Genomic DNA, 14,596 nt, shown 5'->3' with positions numbered 1-14,596 from the left:
ACATAACTTTTGTAACCCAAAAATATAGTGTTACCCATACTTTACAGGGAAAGGGGGTTTTCCCCCTAAATTACTCATATTATTTTCCTTTAATTTTGAACATTAAATGTGCAGAATTTTTCAATGCACCTAAAACTAGGTGACTCTATAGAATATATTTGTACTGTACTAAGTGATTAAATTTAGATATTGTATTGTTGCTTTAATTGAGCAGTGATTTACAAATGTGCCAAAATTATAAACTAAGGTAGGAAATTAATCAATTGCAAACCCTTTGTGTATTGATGTTTTTTCCAAAACTTTTTTGATGACAAACTTTGCAATTGATTGTCTCTGTTTGCAATTTCATAATTTATATCAATAATACTAATCACAGGCTAATTAAATTGGCATGCCACAAATATGTCACACTAAAGTAATGGAAAAAAAAGTGATTAATGACTGCAGTGGGTGGTTTTTGAAAACTGTAATGTTGCCTGTAAAGCCGTCCACCTAGGGGGCAGATATGCAAGCGGTGTGGCACACTATGTATGTGCTTCCATTTTCATCACTTTACCCTTTTGCTAGTAGCGGAGACTTGGCTGTCAGCATTCAGCTCTCACACAGGCTTCCCATTTACGTGTTCACACGCAAGATGACCCAAGTTGCCGGTAGCAGCAGGGTTAGGACACACTGGCCTTTATCATACATCATTTATTCCTTACATCTTTGCCTTTATTATTATTATTATTATTATTATTATTATTATTATTATTATTATTATTATTAAAAAGCGAAGAACTGTGACTGGATAAGTTTCAGTTATTGTGATGAGACTGTTTCGCAAATTAAAGTGTGCGATTATTGGTTGCTGAGGAGCTGCATTCCATAAACAACTAGTCAAACCTCTCTGAAACAACCCCTCACGGTTCCCAGGAATAGGGTCGTAATAGAGGGGGGTCGTAATAGATGTTTTCCGAAATTTTCAGTTGATTTCACCACCCCCCCCCCCCCCCCCTCCCTTTCCCATACCGCTACTCGCTAAGAAACTAGCCCTACAATGGCAGGATGCTGTCACTCACAATGCTAGACGGCTTTGCTTTAAACCCACTTCAACCTTCATGACAATTCCGTCGCCCTACAGGCCACCTCTAAAGAAAATATGTCAAAGGACAGTTTATTTTTACTGGTTAGTTTACATGTACGTTTTCTGCTTGCCATTTAACGAAGCAGTGATTTTACGGATACATTCTCGGGAACCGTCAAAAAATTGGACATTTTGACCAAAATGTGAAAATCAGAAGGAAAAAAAATTTAAAAAAAAAACGAAATAAAAGATCATTAAAATCTGTTAATTTTAACACAGCGTATTTTTGTGTCGGCTTTAATACTTCAAATAATGTTCATGTAAGAATAACAAAAAATAATGGGACATTTCCTTTAAAAATATGGCAGCTGTAGGTTCTGCAACGCAAGTGGGTGCACACGAAGCTCGCCCGGCTGGCTGGCTACAGCGGCTTCATGACGCATGAGCTCACCCCTCCCTCCCCTCGGTATCATTCTTCAAGGCTAGCTCATCCCTCCCAGACACACAAACCATCTAGTGTCCTCCAATATAACACCCCAACTTTGCTTTGAAAAACCTTCAGTGAGAAAATGCTCATTTCACCCTCCCTTCTCCTGTAAAATTGGGCTATTATAAATGGGGTTAAAGTGGTGAGGGAGGGGTCAAAAAATGTCACTGTTCACACCAAGTTCGAGTTCAGTCATCTCTGGCAAGAAATTTACAAGCTTTCAAACTTAAATATAAATGTATTTTAATAGCAAGGGTCCTATGAAAAGGAATATACCGAATAAAATCAAGCTGCTGTCACCAAACAAAGCATAAAACGGCCCAATGCATGGGTGCTTCGTTACTGCTCGCGCGAGAGGTGAGACGTGGAATATTAGAAGAAAGATAAATGCGAGGGAGACAGACGGCAGCCAGTGTTTTTCCTGCGTGGGGAATAAGTGGCGTAGCCTTTTTTTTTTTATGCTGGGTGAAGCGACCTTTTTTTATAACCCACGGGAAAAGATAATTGCTTGAGCTGTCAAAATAAACATCGCTGCGGCAGTTAAAACAAGTCGAGGCGGGCGTGCATCCAGTCGGTCGCTGTGTATTGTCAACCGATAGTAATCAAAATCAAGTTAATCCAGCAGGTAGCTTTGCCGTAACTGCTTACCACACTAGACACTCGATAAAATCTAAACGTAAACACGTTGCCACAAAAACCTTTATCTGCACCCTGCCGGCAAAGGGACTTGGAATGGGGGTTGTCAAGTGCTGACAGCGGTCTACAGGAAGTGGTATCTATTTTTAGATATGCGCTGCCTACGGCAGTACAGTACTCGGCAAGAGAAATGCAGTAACACGCTACTCACCACAAGAAACTTATTTTCTGTCCGATTTTCTTCGGATTTTTGGCAATTTTTTCATGGTTCCTCGAAATCGGGTTGTAATAGAGAGGTGGTCGCAATAAATGGGGTCGCAACAAAAAGGTTTTACTGTACACTGTGTAGTCAGCCAAATGTGTATCCTAGCAAACACATCAGCCAACTCACAACTTCACCCATGGCTATAGACAAGCAATAATTCTGCGTTTTAAAACATAATTTTTTAAAAGCATGGCTATAGACAAGCAATAATTTTGCGTTTTAAAACATAATTTTTTTAAAGCCTGACAATGCTTGCAACATGCTGGATGTACACCCAAAAGTTCCCTTAAAAAATTGTCTAACTGTTGGTGGGCATGGTACAAATTTATGAATTGATAAATACAGTGCATTGCCATATACTCTTTATTATAGTTAGAAACAGCAACTTGGGGTTTACTTCCTTTTAAATCAGGAGAGGTACTATTTGCTCAGTAAAGTTATTATTTTATCCCTGAGATGTTGATCTACCTAATTTAATAAATTTTCTAACTTTCCAATAATTCTCACTGATTTTGCATAATTTCAATCTGTTGTGATGCTGTTTAGTTTTGATCCTAGTTTGAATTTGAGTACGCAGCTGGTGCTAACAGTATATGTATCTGCATAAACTACTACTATATCTCTGTATTTACGAAAGGTTTCAACGGTTTGATCTGTAGTCTGACACCAATAGAGTCGTTGGCCAGATTTTCTCAGGTGAATTCCAGTTGTTGACCTAATGTGTCAGGTTACACGACTGCACTGCTGACACTTTTTTTTTGTTCGCCCAGTTAATCCTTGTCGGTTTTTATTTCAGTAAAATGTTTCCTGTTTTCTAGCCATCACGCTTGGTATTATTGTGTAAACTCTATCGACGTTAGATAATCCGGCATGTCAGTGGTTCCGGATGTACCAGATTGAATATCTTTCTCAGCATTTGCCAGCAGCAAACTACATTTCAGTCTTAGAATTAATACTGCATCAGTAATTTATTTCAGCGCTAGTTGTGTGGCATAATGTTCTGCAACCATTTGCTTAAGGTCTTGAATGGACTAGTAGTGTTTGGGTATTTACCACCTTTTGATATCTCACATTGAAGAGAGAAAAATGCTTAACACAATAAAATTTCAAAATAAATTGGTAGTTTATTTGTACTGGAAGCTCAACATGCATAACAGTGATGTTCTGACAAGCATTTCCACATATCTTGATATTTACAAAATTACTAATATCAAATTTAAACCACATTTTTGTTTCAGAAGACATATATTCTCAAGCATTATTTCAAAATCCTCTACTGTCAAAGTAAAATACTTCATTTATTACAATATTGACAATGGCTTCTAGCAATGTTAAGTTAAAATCTGCAAACATCTTTTACAGCCAATAATGTAATTAGGCTCACTTACATCAGTGTTAAATAATTATTTTAAGTTAAAATCTGCAAACATCTTTTACAGCCAATAATGTAATTAGGCTCACCTACATCAATGTTAAATAATTATTTTAAGAGATGACTATGTACAAAATATTCTTAAATCACTAGTGTGTAGTTTTTTTGACTTCACAAGAGAGACAAACAAAAACACATTAAGGTTTACAGGTAAAGGCAATAAATAAAATTTACTTTGTACCAAATTGAAAATCACATATACAGCATACAGACATACATATTTATAAAGCTGTAATCTTGAAATAAAAAACAATCTATAACAAACTAAGCTCAGTGTCTAGCAGCAAAGCTTTCCACGCATGTAGCAATACCTGCTAACATGACAATGCTAATGTCTCTGTTTGCCAGTCGGTCGACTTGCGGCTAACGAGTTTGAGGTCTGGTTGAGGGTTCCCCCCGTATCTAGGATCACTCGATGCTCGGCGACTCGCCTGATTGGCTAGCGCTCGTCGGCGTGCCTCCTTTAACCTCGCTTGCAGTCTTGCGCTCTCGACACCGTTAACGCCACTCAGGACGCCGGCCGGCTGATGGAGAGCAAGTTTTCGCTCGTGCGCGGCTGGCTGGGTCCTTCCCTCGGCTTCGTTACTTCGCTCACCAGCGTTGACGACCTGCGGCAACGGGACACGCCGTTACCTTCCGTCTTTCCGCGGGATCGCAACACAGCAGCTTACAGTAAGGCAGTCACGTCCTGGCAAGGAAGAGTGCCATTCAACCACAATAGCGGGAATGTAGTATTATTCTCGTTATAACCTATGACGAGTACTGTTACATTTCTAATGTAGTAAAGATAAATGAAGGTAATATAATTTTGTTAGAGAATCTCTTTAGCTGCGGGACTATCAAAAGTGGAGCACCATGCGGTGTAGCCTTTATGTGCAGGAACATTTCCCCAGCTGAACAGCTGCTATCTTGGGTTCTAGAATTTTTCTATAGATCTGAATTTTGGGAATTTGTCGATCCAAATTTCTGGCATTTAAGGGCATAAATAATATTTTCATACTTTTTATAGACTTTTATGCAGGTTTACAAACTGATTTTTACTAACAAGACACCAGTGTGAATTATGCCAGAAATTGATAAATTCACATGAGCAGCTAAAACTGCCATATAAATACACCAGTCCTAAAGGTAGACTTCAGCAAGTGTGCAAACTGAGACTGAATATTAACTTCAAAAAATCACAGATATTATGATTTACTTTTGAATTTTTTTAACATTAAATTTTTTAACATTTTGGTACCTATAAAAATTGTACCCAGTTTATGATTTAGTAGAATAAAACATAGCTGCAGAATTGAAGTGAAACTACTATATGATAATTTTTGGCCCAAGGTGAGATCTGTTTTTGTTTTCCAGTATTATCAAAAATAAAATATAAGTGCATGCTGGGTTCCAACATGCAATGAGTTGTAATGCAAAGCAACAACAACCCATTTTTTTTTTAGCATGAACTGAACGCAGACAAAATAAACTAAATAATACATTGCAGTGTAAAAACAGGAACGAAATCCATTCACTGTAAACATAGTACTCACGAACAATTTTTTTTTTTTTTTAATTATATGGACCTGTATTCAACATCAGTCACTAATGTATAAGATTTAAAAAAGCACAAATATAATATTGATTTTTATGTAGCTTTTTTTTTCTGCCATCCTGTGAAAATTTTTTTGCATGCTGCGCGTGCATCGTAAAAATTCACTTATCATTTTTTTTTATAAAGTGCCCAAAGAAGTATAACTTCAAAAAGCATACCTATTTCGGTGCCATCAGAGCAGGAACAATTTGTACTTGGCATCCTCAGACTGGTTCAAATAACCAACAAGGCCCCAAGCTACAGTGACAATGTAAGATATCACGACCTGCAGTCAAGAGTGACACGTGGGGGGGCGGGGCGGCGCACCTGTTGTGTCGCAGGTGGCTCCTGACGAGGTGCCCCGCGGTGAGGGCGGCCATGAGGGACAGCTCTCCCGCCAGCACGGCCGCGCACACGATCCTCGCCAGCTGGCTGGCGTTCTCGCCGGGGCACGCCTCGTTGGGCCCTGCAACCACCCCCGCGCGTCACAGCGGTCATTTCATTCCTCGCCGTCAGCCATCAAGATCATCAATCATCAACAAGTTTTATTTGTTTCCGGTCGTTATTACGGGACACCCAGGGGCGCAACAACAGGAGGGGGGGGGGAAGAGTATTTTTCAGAAACCTTGAAGTGGGGGCAAACGGGGGCAAATAAAGTGCTGTGTAATCAATTTTTAGATGATAAAACTGATTAAATAGCACCATTTTACACCTTGAAATACAAATTTTCCCGGGGGACGACCCCCGGACCCCCCACTTCAATAGGGGGGGATCGATGATTCTTTATAAAAAGGTATATTGCCCCCCCCCCCCCCCCCCCTTTTGGAAATTTAGTTGTTGCGCCCCTGGGGACACCAAAGAGATACATTCCACAGGTGTGTGAGAGATATGGTGTGGGCCATACAAATGCAAACAAGTGTTGTACAAACACCTACAATATGCCCATAGTCACTTGTGGAGCAGGGACTTCACTGTAGATAAGAGAGATGCTGGGATTATCAGAGCCATAGGAATGAAGTTTATGAGGAGTAAGTTGGCAGTTATGAGGCGAGACAGGACTTGAATGAGATGATTTAAAAATCACGAATGAGATGTTATGGTGATGCGCAGAGGATGGGGATAATACAGGCTGCCCAGGAAGATGATGAGAGAGTTGAAGTACACTGGATGAAGTCCTCAAGGAATAACGAGGAGGAGGGACAAAGGAAGATGAAGATGATTTTTACTTGCTAACCTGGCCACAGGCTGGATGCGGTTGATGATAAACAACCATTCAACATCTGTCCTGATTTTTTATTTCTGCAAAAAAAAAAAAAGGATGCAAAACTATTTTGATAACGACCATAATGGCCGACATTAATTACAATTTTTCAATGTAAATGTATTGGGGATTGGCTGGTTGAATCATCCCTAAAATCCCATTGTCCTATTGATAGAGACAAGCTTTTATGAATTTATTGTTAGGTCAGTTTAGTTTCATGTTAATAAACTACATTCATTAAAATATTATGTTTTTGTGATTTAAGTTTTTTTTAAAAATGCTGATTAATAATTTTTTTTTTTTTGTGTGTGCTTTTCAGTTTTATCGCAATTCACCATACAATCTTGACCCTATTCATGACACATGACTCTGATATGTGATCTAATTAAGTTTTAATTTTTTTTGGGGCATCGCAAATATTTATATTATTTAATTTGTAAAATGCCTACCAATAGTACAAGACTCAAGGAGCAGGCATAACAAATATATACAAAGATATAACATGAACAAAAGGACAATGAAAAAGAGACAGACTAAACACATGGATAAATAAATACATTAACTAGTTAACCACCAACAAAATTTGCACAAAACATTGAAAAATTTACAGAGAAAGATTACACCCAAGAAGCAACTACAGAATAAAAACCGAATAATGTGTAACAATAAAATAAACCAATGTTGTCAAGAATAGAATTGCATTTGATTTTGTGACTGTAACATTTTTTGGATAAAGACAGCAACTAATTGAGTTCTGTGATCACAAAGAAGAGTCAAACTTGGATTTGAAAGAATCTTAGAATTAATCATTTTAATTTGTATACTACTTTCAATTTTATTACACTCTGTAGTCTTAATACTGTTCCAGATGGATCAATATTCCAATTTAGTTCTAATTAATGCAAAATAAAGTGAAAGAAATGAATCAGAATAATCGGCATAAAATATGATATATTAATGAGGGCAAAGATTCTATGAGAAGAAGAGAATTGAAAATCTAATTGTTTATGGAAATACAATTTAGAGATTAATTTACCGTGTTTTCTCGCATAGTTGTCGCACATTTTATTCTAAAACCAAGTTTAAAAAGTAGGGGTGCGACAATTATTCAGAAAAAAAAATTTTATTAGGTTCAGTTATTCATGAAAACCTAACCCATTCAAGGAAAGTACGTTTATTTAAAAAGTGAAGTTTAAAAGAGCACACAGACAACCAGATAAAGGTTATAACATTTAAAAACTTTAAAAGAAAATTTACATGTCAGACAACTTCGTATTTCCGTTAATTAAATAAGTAAGTGGTGATGTCCGAATAAATATTAGATTTCAACTTTAAAATACATTGTTTTATATTTATACGGAAAAGATACCTACACCAGTAAACCGCAGCGACGCAGACGATCAGATAAAGGAAATAACGTTTAAAAACGTCTTTACAAGAAAATTTACATGTCAGACAACTTCGTATTTCCGTTAATTAAATAAGTAAGTGGTAATGTCCGGATAAATATTAGATTTCTACTTTAAAATACATTGTTTTATAGAGATAAGATACCCACACAAAGCGCTCGGCATCTATTAGCGGGACCAAAAACATCCTGCGACGTTTACACGAGAAGTTTTTTCTCCCTATTTTGACGGCCTAAAACATGGGTGCGACGATCATGCGATACAAGAGGGTGGTAGTGGATATCGGAGCGCCACCGACCTCTGACGCCCAGCACCTCCAGGCAGGCGCCCTGCGGCGGCAGGATGGTTCCCCCGCCCACCGTGCCGATCTCGATGGAGGGCATGGTCACCGAGATGTAGAGGTCGTCTCCGCTCGCCCCCCACGGCTCCATCAGCGTCATGCAGTTGCTGCTGCCCACGTTCTGTGCCGGGTCCTGTCGCACACACCACCTGTCTCGTCGACCACGTGGACACACCCGCTCGCAAGTAGCAGCACTGCTTCCAACACGCTCTCACTTAGGCAAGTGGAGTGTATTGGCTGTGAAAACTCAACACACGTAATAATAGCGAGACCTTGTTTATACCGATTAAATTACACTCAGTGTAACACAACAACAAATGAAAGAGATGTACCATGTTCAATTTCACAGAAACAGTCCTTAAAGCAAAGTAGGCTAATGTCAAAAACATGGCGTGTGTGACAAGAGCATAAACACTGATAGTATTACAAAATACTAAAAGAGCACTTTAACAGATAATAAAATACAAAAAAACAATGTGTGCATGGAGTACAAGACTGACAGAAGAGAAACTTCTTAATTGTTAAGTATAGAGAGAGATAAATTATTAGTATTTTTTTACCGAACAAGAGATAATAATTCGTTAACTGGCACTTTCCGATGCCTCTTTTGGCGGTTCAGTCGAATAGGACAGATGCAAGCCAATGCTGGTCTCATACGGAGACAAAACCTGTCTACAGGATGGACTACATTCGCAACAGCACACACACACAAACAGACAGCAGCTGCCACATTGGAAAATAGCACACGCACAGCAAAACAGTATGCACACAGCACATAGAAAGTAAACAGATTTTTAATTTTTCTCCGTACCGTGCAGCAATTTCTGTTTGCAGCCAATCAGCATGCACTACATCAGCGGCATAAGAATAACCGACGGTTGTTTTGAAACGTGCGTTCAAAAAATTGAGTGAAACCGAGTTCAGCATGTAATTTTTTTTTGCGAGGATATTCTCTGTAGTTTATTATTCCTAAACAATGAAATGAAAATGTCGGATTTAGGTGAACAACTGCATCTGTAAGTAATAGCTGTTTCAAAATTGAAAAAATTTTAAATTTATGATTTAGACGGAAGTAAAATGAGGGAGTCTGTTGGTTGTGATTCAAGCTACTGCGTTGTGTGCGAATGTAGCGTCGACTCCTGTGCCGTGCGTGTGCGAACGTAGCGTCGACTCCTGTGCCGTGCGTGTGCGAACGTAGCGTCGACTCCTGTGCCGTGCGTGTGCGAACGTAGCGTCGACTTCTGTGCCGTGCGTGTGCGAACGTAGCATCGACTCCTGTGCCGTGCGTGTGCGAACGTAGCGTCGACTCCTGTGCCGTGCGTGTGCGAACGTAGCGTCGACTTCTGTGCCGTGCGTGTGCGAACGTAGCGTCGGCTTCTGTGCTGTGCGTGTGCGACCGTGCTGTTCGTACAAGCCGCCGCGAACCGCGGCCCGGGCGCACGGACTCACCTGGCCGGTGGCAATGAAGATGGCCGTGACGATGTTGGCGGCGTGCGCGTTGTAGCCCCCGATGCTACCCGCCACGGCCGAGCCCACCAGGTTCTTGGCGATGTGCACGTCCACCAGCGCGTGGACCGACGTCTTGAGCACGGAGCACACCGTGTCTGCGGGCACGATCGCCTCGCACACCACGGACTTGCCGCGCCCCTCGATCCTGCGATAACACGCCAGGCGTGGGTGACGCTGCTGACAGGACTCTCTCTGCCCCAGTGCACACACCGGTCTTTACTTGTAACTTGGACTACGCCATGCTAACGGACTGACGCGAGATTTTATGATTTTAATTTTTAAACTTTAAAAAAATAAAATAATTTGTTACCTTACTAGAATATAAGATGCACACGTTAAGAGATATACATGATAAAAAAAGTCAATTCAATTTTTTTTTTAAATTCTATTTACTTGGTTATACACATTTTAGTACAAAATGAACTAATATAAAAACATTAATTTTTTTGGTTAGGGACGGGCCAGTCAAATACTCGAACCACCGAAAAAAAATTGTGTTTTGAAAGATCTGATGTTCCAGAAATGAAGTTTCGAAGAAACATCTTGCATGTGCAATCAGTACATTAAAATATCCTACTACAGTGACAAATTAAGTTACTTTAATCTGTGAGCCCGACATTTTGAATCCAAGGGGTAGTTTCGAGGGGCTAATTCAAGATTTGGATGTGATAAATATTGGGAATTTAACCCATCACTATTTTTTGGTGGATTCAGTTCAGCTTTGTTCAAAACTTTATTTCACAATTTAACTTGCACCTTGATGTTACTTGCTTTTATGTTCTATATATCGAGAAGTATGTGTAAAAGCAAATGGTTTAATGTGCTACATTTGGATACTGTTAAAAATTAACAAACATTGTAGACTAGTTTAAAAAAGCATGGTTTTGTGACAACTATACATTAACTGAAATTAATTAATATATATATTTACTTTTACGTGAAGCCAAAAAGCTTAGTTTCACTATTAGGAAAAGTTCTGGATTTAGATGAGAAGACATAATATAACTATTAGAGACACTACAAATGAATTTAGAACTTCTGAAAAAGACAAAATGTTTGATCAACTGAAGTATTAAAAATAATTTTTTTTTTTAAATTCATTCCAAAATGCTACAAATTGTTCTTTTCTTTAGACTAACTTTAGCCACATGGCATGTTGCACGTCATCTTTAAATTTTGTCTCCGAGACACTTAATTTTTGCTTAAACCAAACATTTAAGCCGATAGCAAAGGATGAGACAGGACATTATGCTCTCTCCCGTATCAAATGAAAACTGTGGAGGCAGAAAGAGGCGGTCCCAGTGAAGGAGCGACCAACCACAGGCGGGCACCCACCAGTTGACGGCCGCTGGCTTCTTGTCGGTGCAGAAGTTGCCGCTGAGACTGAGGATCTCCATGTCCGGGAAGGTTTCCTGGGCGAAGCGCAGTGCGGCCTCCGTGCCCTGCGCGACAACACACACACACACTCACGCACTCGCACACCCTGTAGCTGGTCTTCAGTCAAAATCCAACAACACAAAACTGAAGGAACCATAATTTTGTCCCTCTGCAATAACAAAGTTTATACTAATCAAACTATTACAAAATTCAAACACAATTTTTTATGTAATTTCCAAATAAAATTCAAATAAAGTTAAAACTTGCACACAATTATTTTATACAATACCAATTGTAGAATACAATTTTAGGATATGTGGCTCAATAAACAAAAGGGTATAATGTTTCAACATCATAGTTAATATTTTATTCATTTATTGTAAATTATAATATTTTTGACCCTTGACACCTAGATTTGGATTCGAGGGCTTATCTTCGATTGAAATTTGAGATTCAGAGTCAACAAAAATGGGATGCGACCCAACTTATCCTAAAGTGCATGAATCGAATTTCCGTTATGGCTCTTGAATCGCAAAGTGAAATTACCTTGGAGACCATGTTCATGCCCATAGCATCGCCAGTCTTGGCAACGAACCGCACGAACAGGTGACGACCCGCGATGCGGATGTGGATGTTCGTCAGTCGTGCGAACCTGCTCGTCGAGTCGAAAGTCTTCTTCATGTTCTCAAAGTTTTCCACCGTCTGCATCCACATCATCGCTTCACTGAAAAAACAAAATACGAACCATATTTTGACAATTCTTTCACCAGAGGACATCTAATGCTTTACCATGTTAAAAAGTTTGTGATAGTTTCTTGACATTATAAGTCTTCTTAATAACACACAACCAGAAAAAAAGGAGTAAAAGTTTGACACTGACCATTTCTTTTTAACCCTACGAGTGTGAAAAATCTGTATGTTCAAATTATATTTGACATTATTGGTTCTTGTTGAATAATATCAAGGATAAAATTTTATGGTTTTATTTTGAGAAAATTTTGTTTTTAAAACTGAAGTTTTCTGTGTCTTTTTATTTTTTATGAATTATGTTTATTCATAAAAGTAGCATATCATTAAACAAATATGACACTCGAAGGTTTCATGATACTTATTTCACCAAACAGATTCATTTTGACTGATACATGATGCACTTTCACAATGTAATAATTTGAAACACGCACGTCTAACTAATCGAAACAATAAAAACAAAGGTGCAAGTATTTGTGCGTTTCTAAAAATGTACTAAAGTCATAATGTAAAAATTAGTGACTAATAACAGTTGCAAGATCAGAATAACTAAAAAAAAAAATTTTTTTTCCTGATATATTTACATTTTGTTACAAACATCATGATAAATATTACATTAATTTCATTTACTATAGTAAAAATTTAAGTAGTTGTGCTTTAAGTAAGTTTTTGATTAAAAACCCTGATTATCTAATGGTTTTAGAGGCATTTTTGGTGGTTTAGAGACATTTCGGTGGCTTAGAGGCACTTTTGTGTTGTGTGGTTTTATGGCAATTCCACATATAATCTTGTCCCTAATAATATTATTTTAATATTCAATACAAAAATTAATTCGAATATAAAACACATCAGAAACCTGTGTACATAGTGTGACAAGCAAGTTGTTTCATTCCTAGTTAACAGGCATAGAATTAATTTATTTATAATTGTAACATGCCAACTAACAGGACAAAGCCTTTAATGGTAGGCACACAATTAAACACAAATACACTCACAATAATAAACATAAATTAAAAACACAAAACAATACAATATAAAAACAAAACACCCATAACAAAGACAATAAAACAAATTGTTCCGACGCCGTGCCCGGTGGACGGGAACGGCAGGTGGGGGAACGAGGTGTGTGTACCTGGCGCGGGCGATGGACAGTGTGGTTAACGCCAAGCCCGGTGGACGGGAACGGCAGGCGGGGGGGAACGAGGTGTGTGTACCTGGCGCGGGCGATGGACATGAAGCGCACGACGGGCCCGCGCGTCATGCCGTCCGCCACGAGGCGGCTGGTGACGCCGCAGCCCAGCAGCGCGCGGCTGCCGCGGTTGGTGCTGGCCACCAGGCAGCCCTCGGTGGTCGCCATGGGCACGTACACCAGCCGGCCGTCCAGCAGCAGCGGGCCCGCCAGCCCCACCGGCACCGGGATGTAGCCAATCACGTTCTCGCAGCACGCGCCCATCACCTGCGCCCCGTACCGCAAACACGAGAGTGAGGCGCCTGCCAACACACGGCGATGACGCAGCTGCCTGACCGACAAGTAGAGACCCGAAAAAAATTTGCGGATTCATTTCGCAACAGGGCTTAAATTCAGACATGCGTACAATTCTGCTGGTTCTGCTACTGGTTCGCGGTTTAACTGGAGCTCTCTGGGCCAATGAGAGACTATCGGCCAAAGAAGCATCGAATCACAGGCTACCCAGTGGAGAGACGACTCACAATTTAGTACCCAATGAACACGCGTGTTTACTTGAGAAGTGCAGAGGATAATGGAGGCTATCCTAGAGGTCATTGAATCCGCGAATATTTCCGGTCTCTACCAATAAGCAATAAGCATCATGAATGTGCACCACACTCACTGTTTCATATATACCTACAAACATACATATAACATGTTGTACAAACTGTAAAAATGTCTGAATTAAATTCTCATACTTGGACTCTTGTCACAAACGATTAGCATACTTGGTAGTGGTGGGGAGGGGACGAGTTTTGCCTACACAGTGCCGTGCCTATATCTTGGCATGGCGCAAAACAGCCCAAACTACATCATCTGCACTGCATAATATTCATTCTATGGTCCATCCTAGCTAGACAGATAATTCCGCAACCAACTTCTAATGGTCATTTCAGTAAAACGACAGCAAATTCCATCAAATTACCTAGTATTAATGACTGAAAGAAAACCTGCAGCAAGTATTCAAAGATGTTCAATTTACTGGAATGCACTATAAGTGCTAGCAGTACATCACTGCCTCCAATGTGTACAGCCTGGGTTTTACAATGAAAAAAGTCCAGGAATGAGTTAAATTTTTAAGCTTTTTCTGCAGTGTCACAGACGATGGATTAAAACTCGATGACTGAATATAGAAACTCGCAATAAATTCATAATTAAGTTCCCATTATGGGTCGTTACCACAACGCCGAACATATAATAACGCCGAATGCCAGATTGACTGCAACGCCAACAGCTAGAAAACTGCTGTGTACCACAACGTCG

The 14,596-nt window shown here is 39.5% G+C and overlaps 1 protein-coding gene across 6 annotated transcripts in view; it reads right to left on the bottom strand.

Annotated features, from left to right (window-relative positions):
• Positions 1-3,558: 3,558 nt before the first annotated feature.
• The window catches only part of LOC134532505 (3-hydroxy-3-methylglutaryl-coenzyme A reductase), a 100,794-nt gene continuing 89,756 nt past the window's right edge, over positions 3,559-14,596 (bottom strand). For 3 of the 6 annotated variants that reach the window (XM_063368962.1, XM_063368961.1, XM_063368964.1), the window contains 7 exons: positions 13,320-13,561; positions 11,905-12,082; positions 11,317-11,423; positions 9,922-10,126; positions 8,431-8,605; positions 5,790-5,928; positions 3,559-4,494 (listed from right to left, as the gene is read on the bottom strand). In XM_063368962.1, the coding sequence (XP_063225032.1) occupies positions 4,395-4,494; positions 5,790-5,928; positions 8,431-8,605; positions 9,922-10,126; positions 11,317-11,423; positions 11,905-12,082; positions 13,320-13,561 (1,146 nt within the window). In that variant the 3' untranslated portion in view covers positions 3,559-4,394. The other 3 variants (XM_063368959.1, XM_063368960.1, XM_063368963.1) reach the window with 1 other exon arrangement.

Source organism: Bacillus rossius, chromosome 6 (assembly GCF_032445375.1).
Source record: "Bacillus rossius redtenbacheri isolate Brsri chromosome 6, Brsri_v3, whole genome shotgun sequence".
Lineage (NCBI taxonomy): Eukaryota > Metazoa > Arthropoda > Insecta > Phasmatodea > Bacillidae > Bacillus > Bacillus rossius.
Note: the sequence above shows the minus strand (reverse complement) of the source record. Positions and strands in the feature narration are given on the sequence as shown.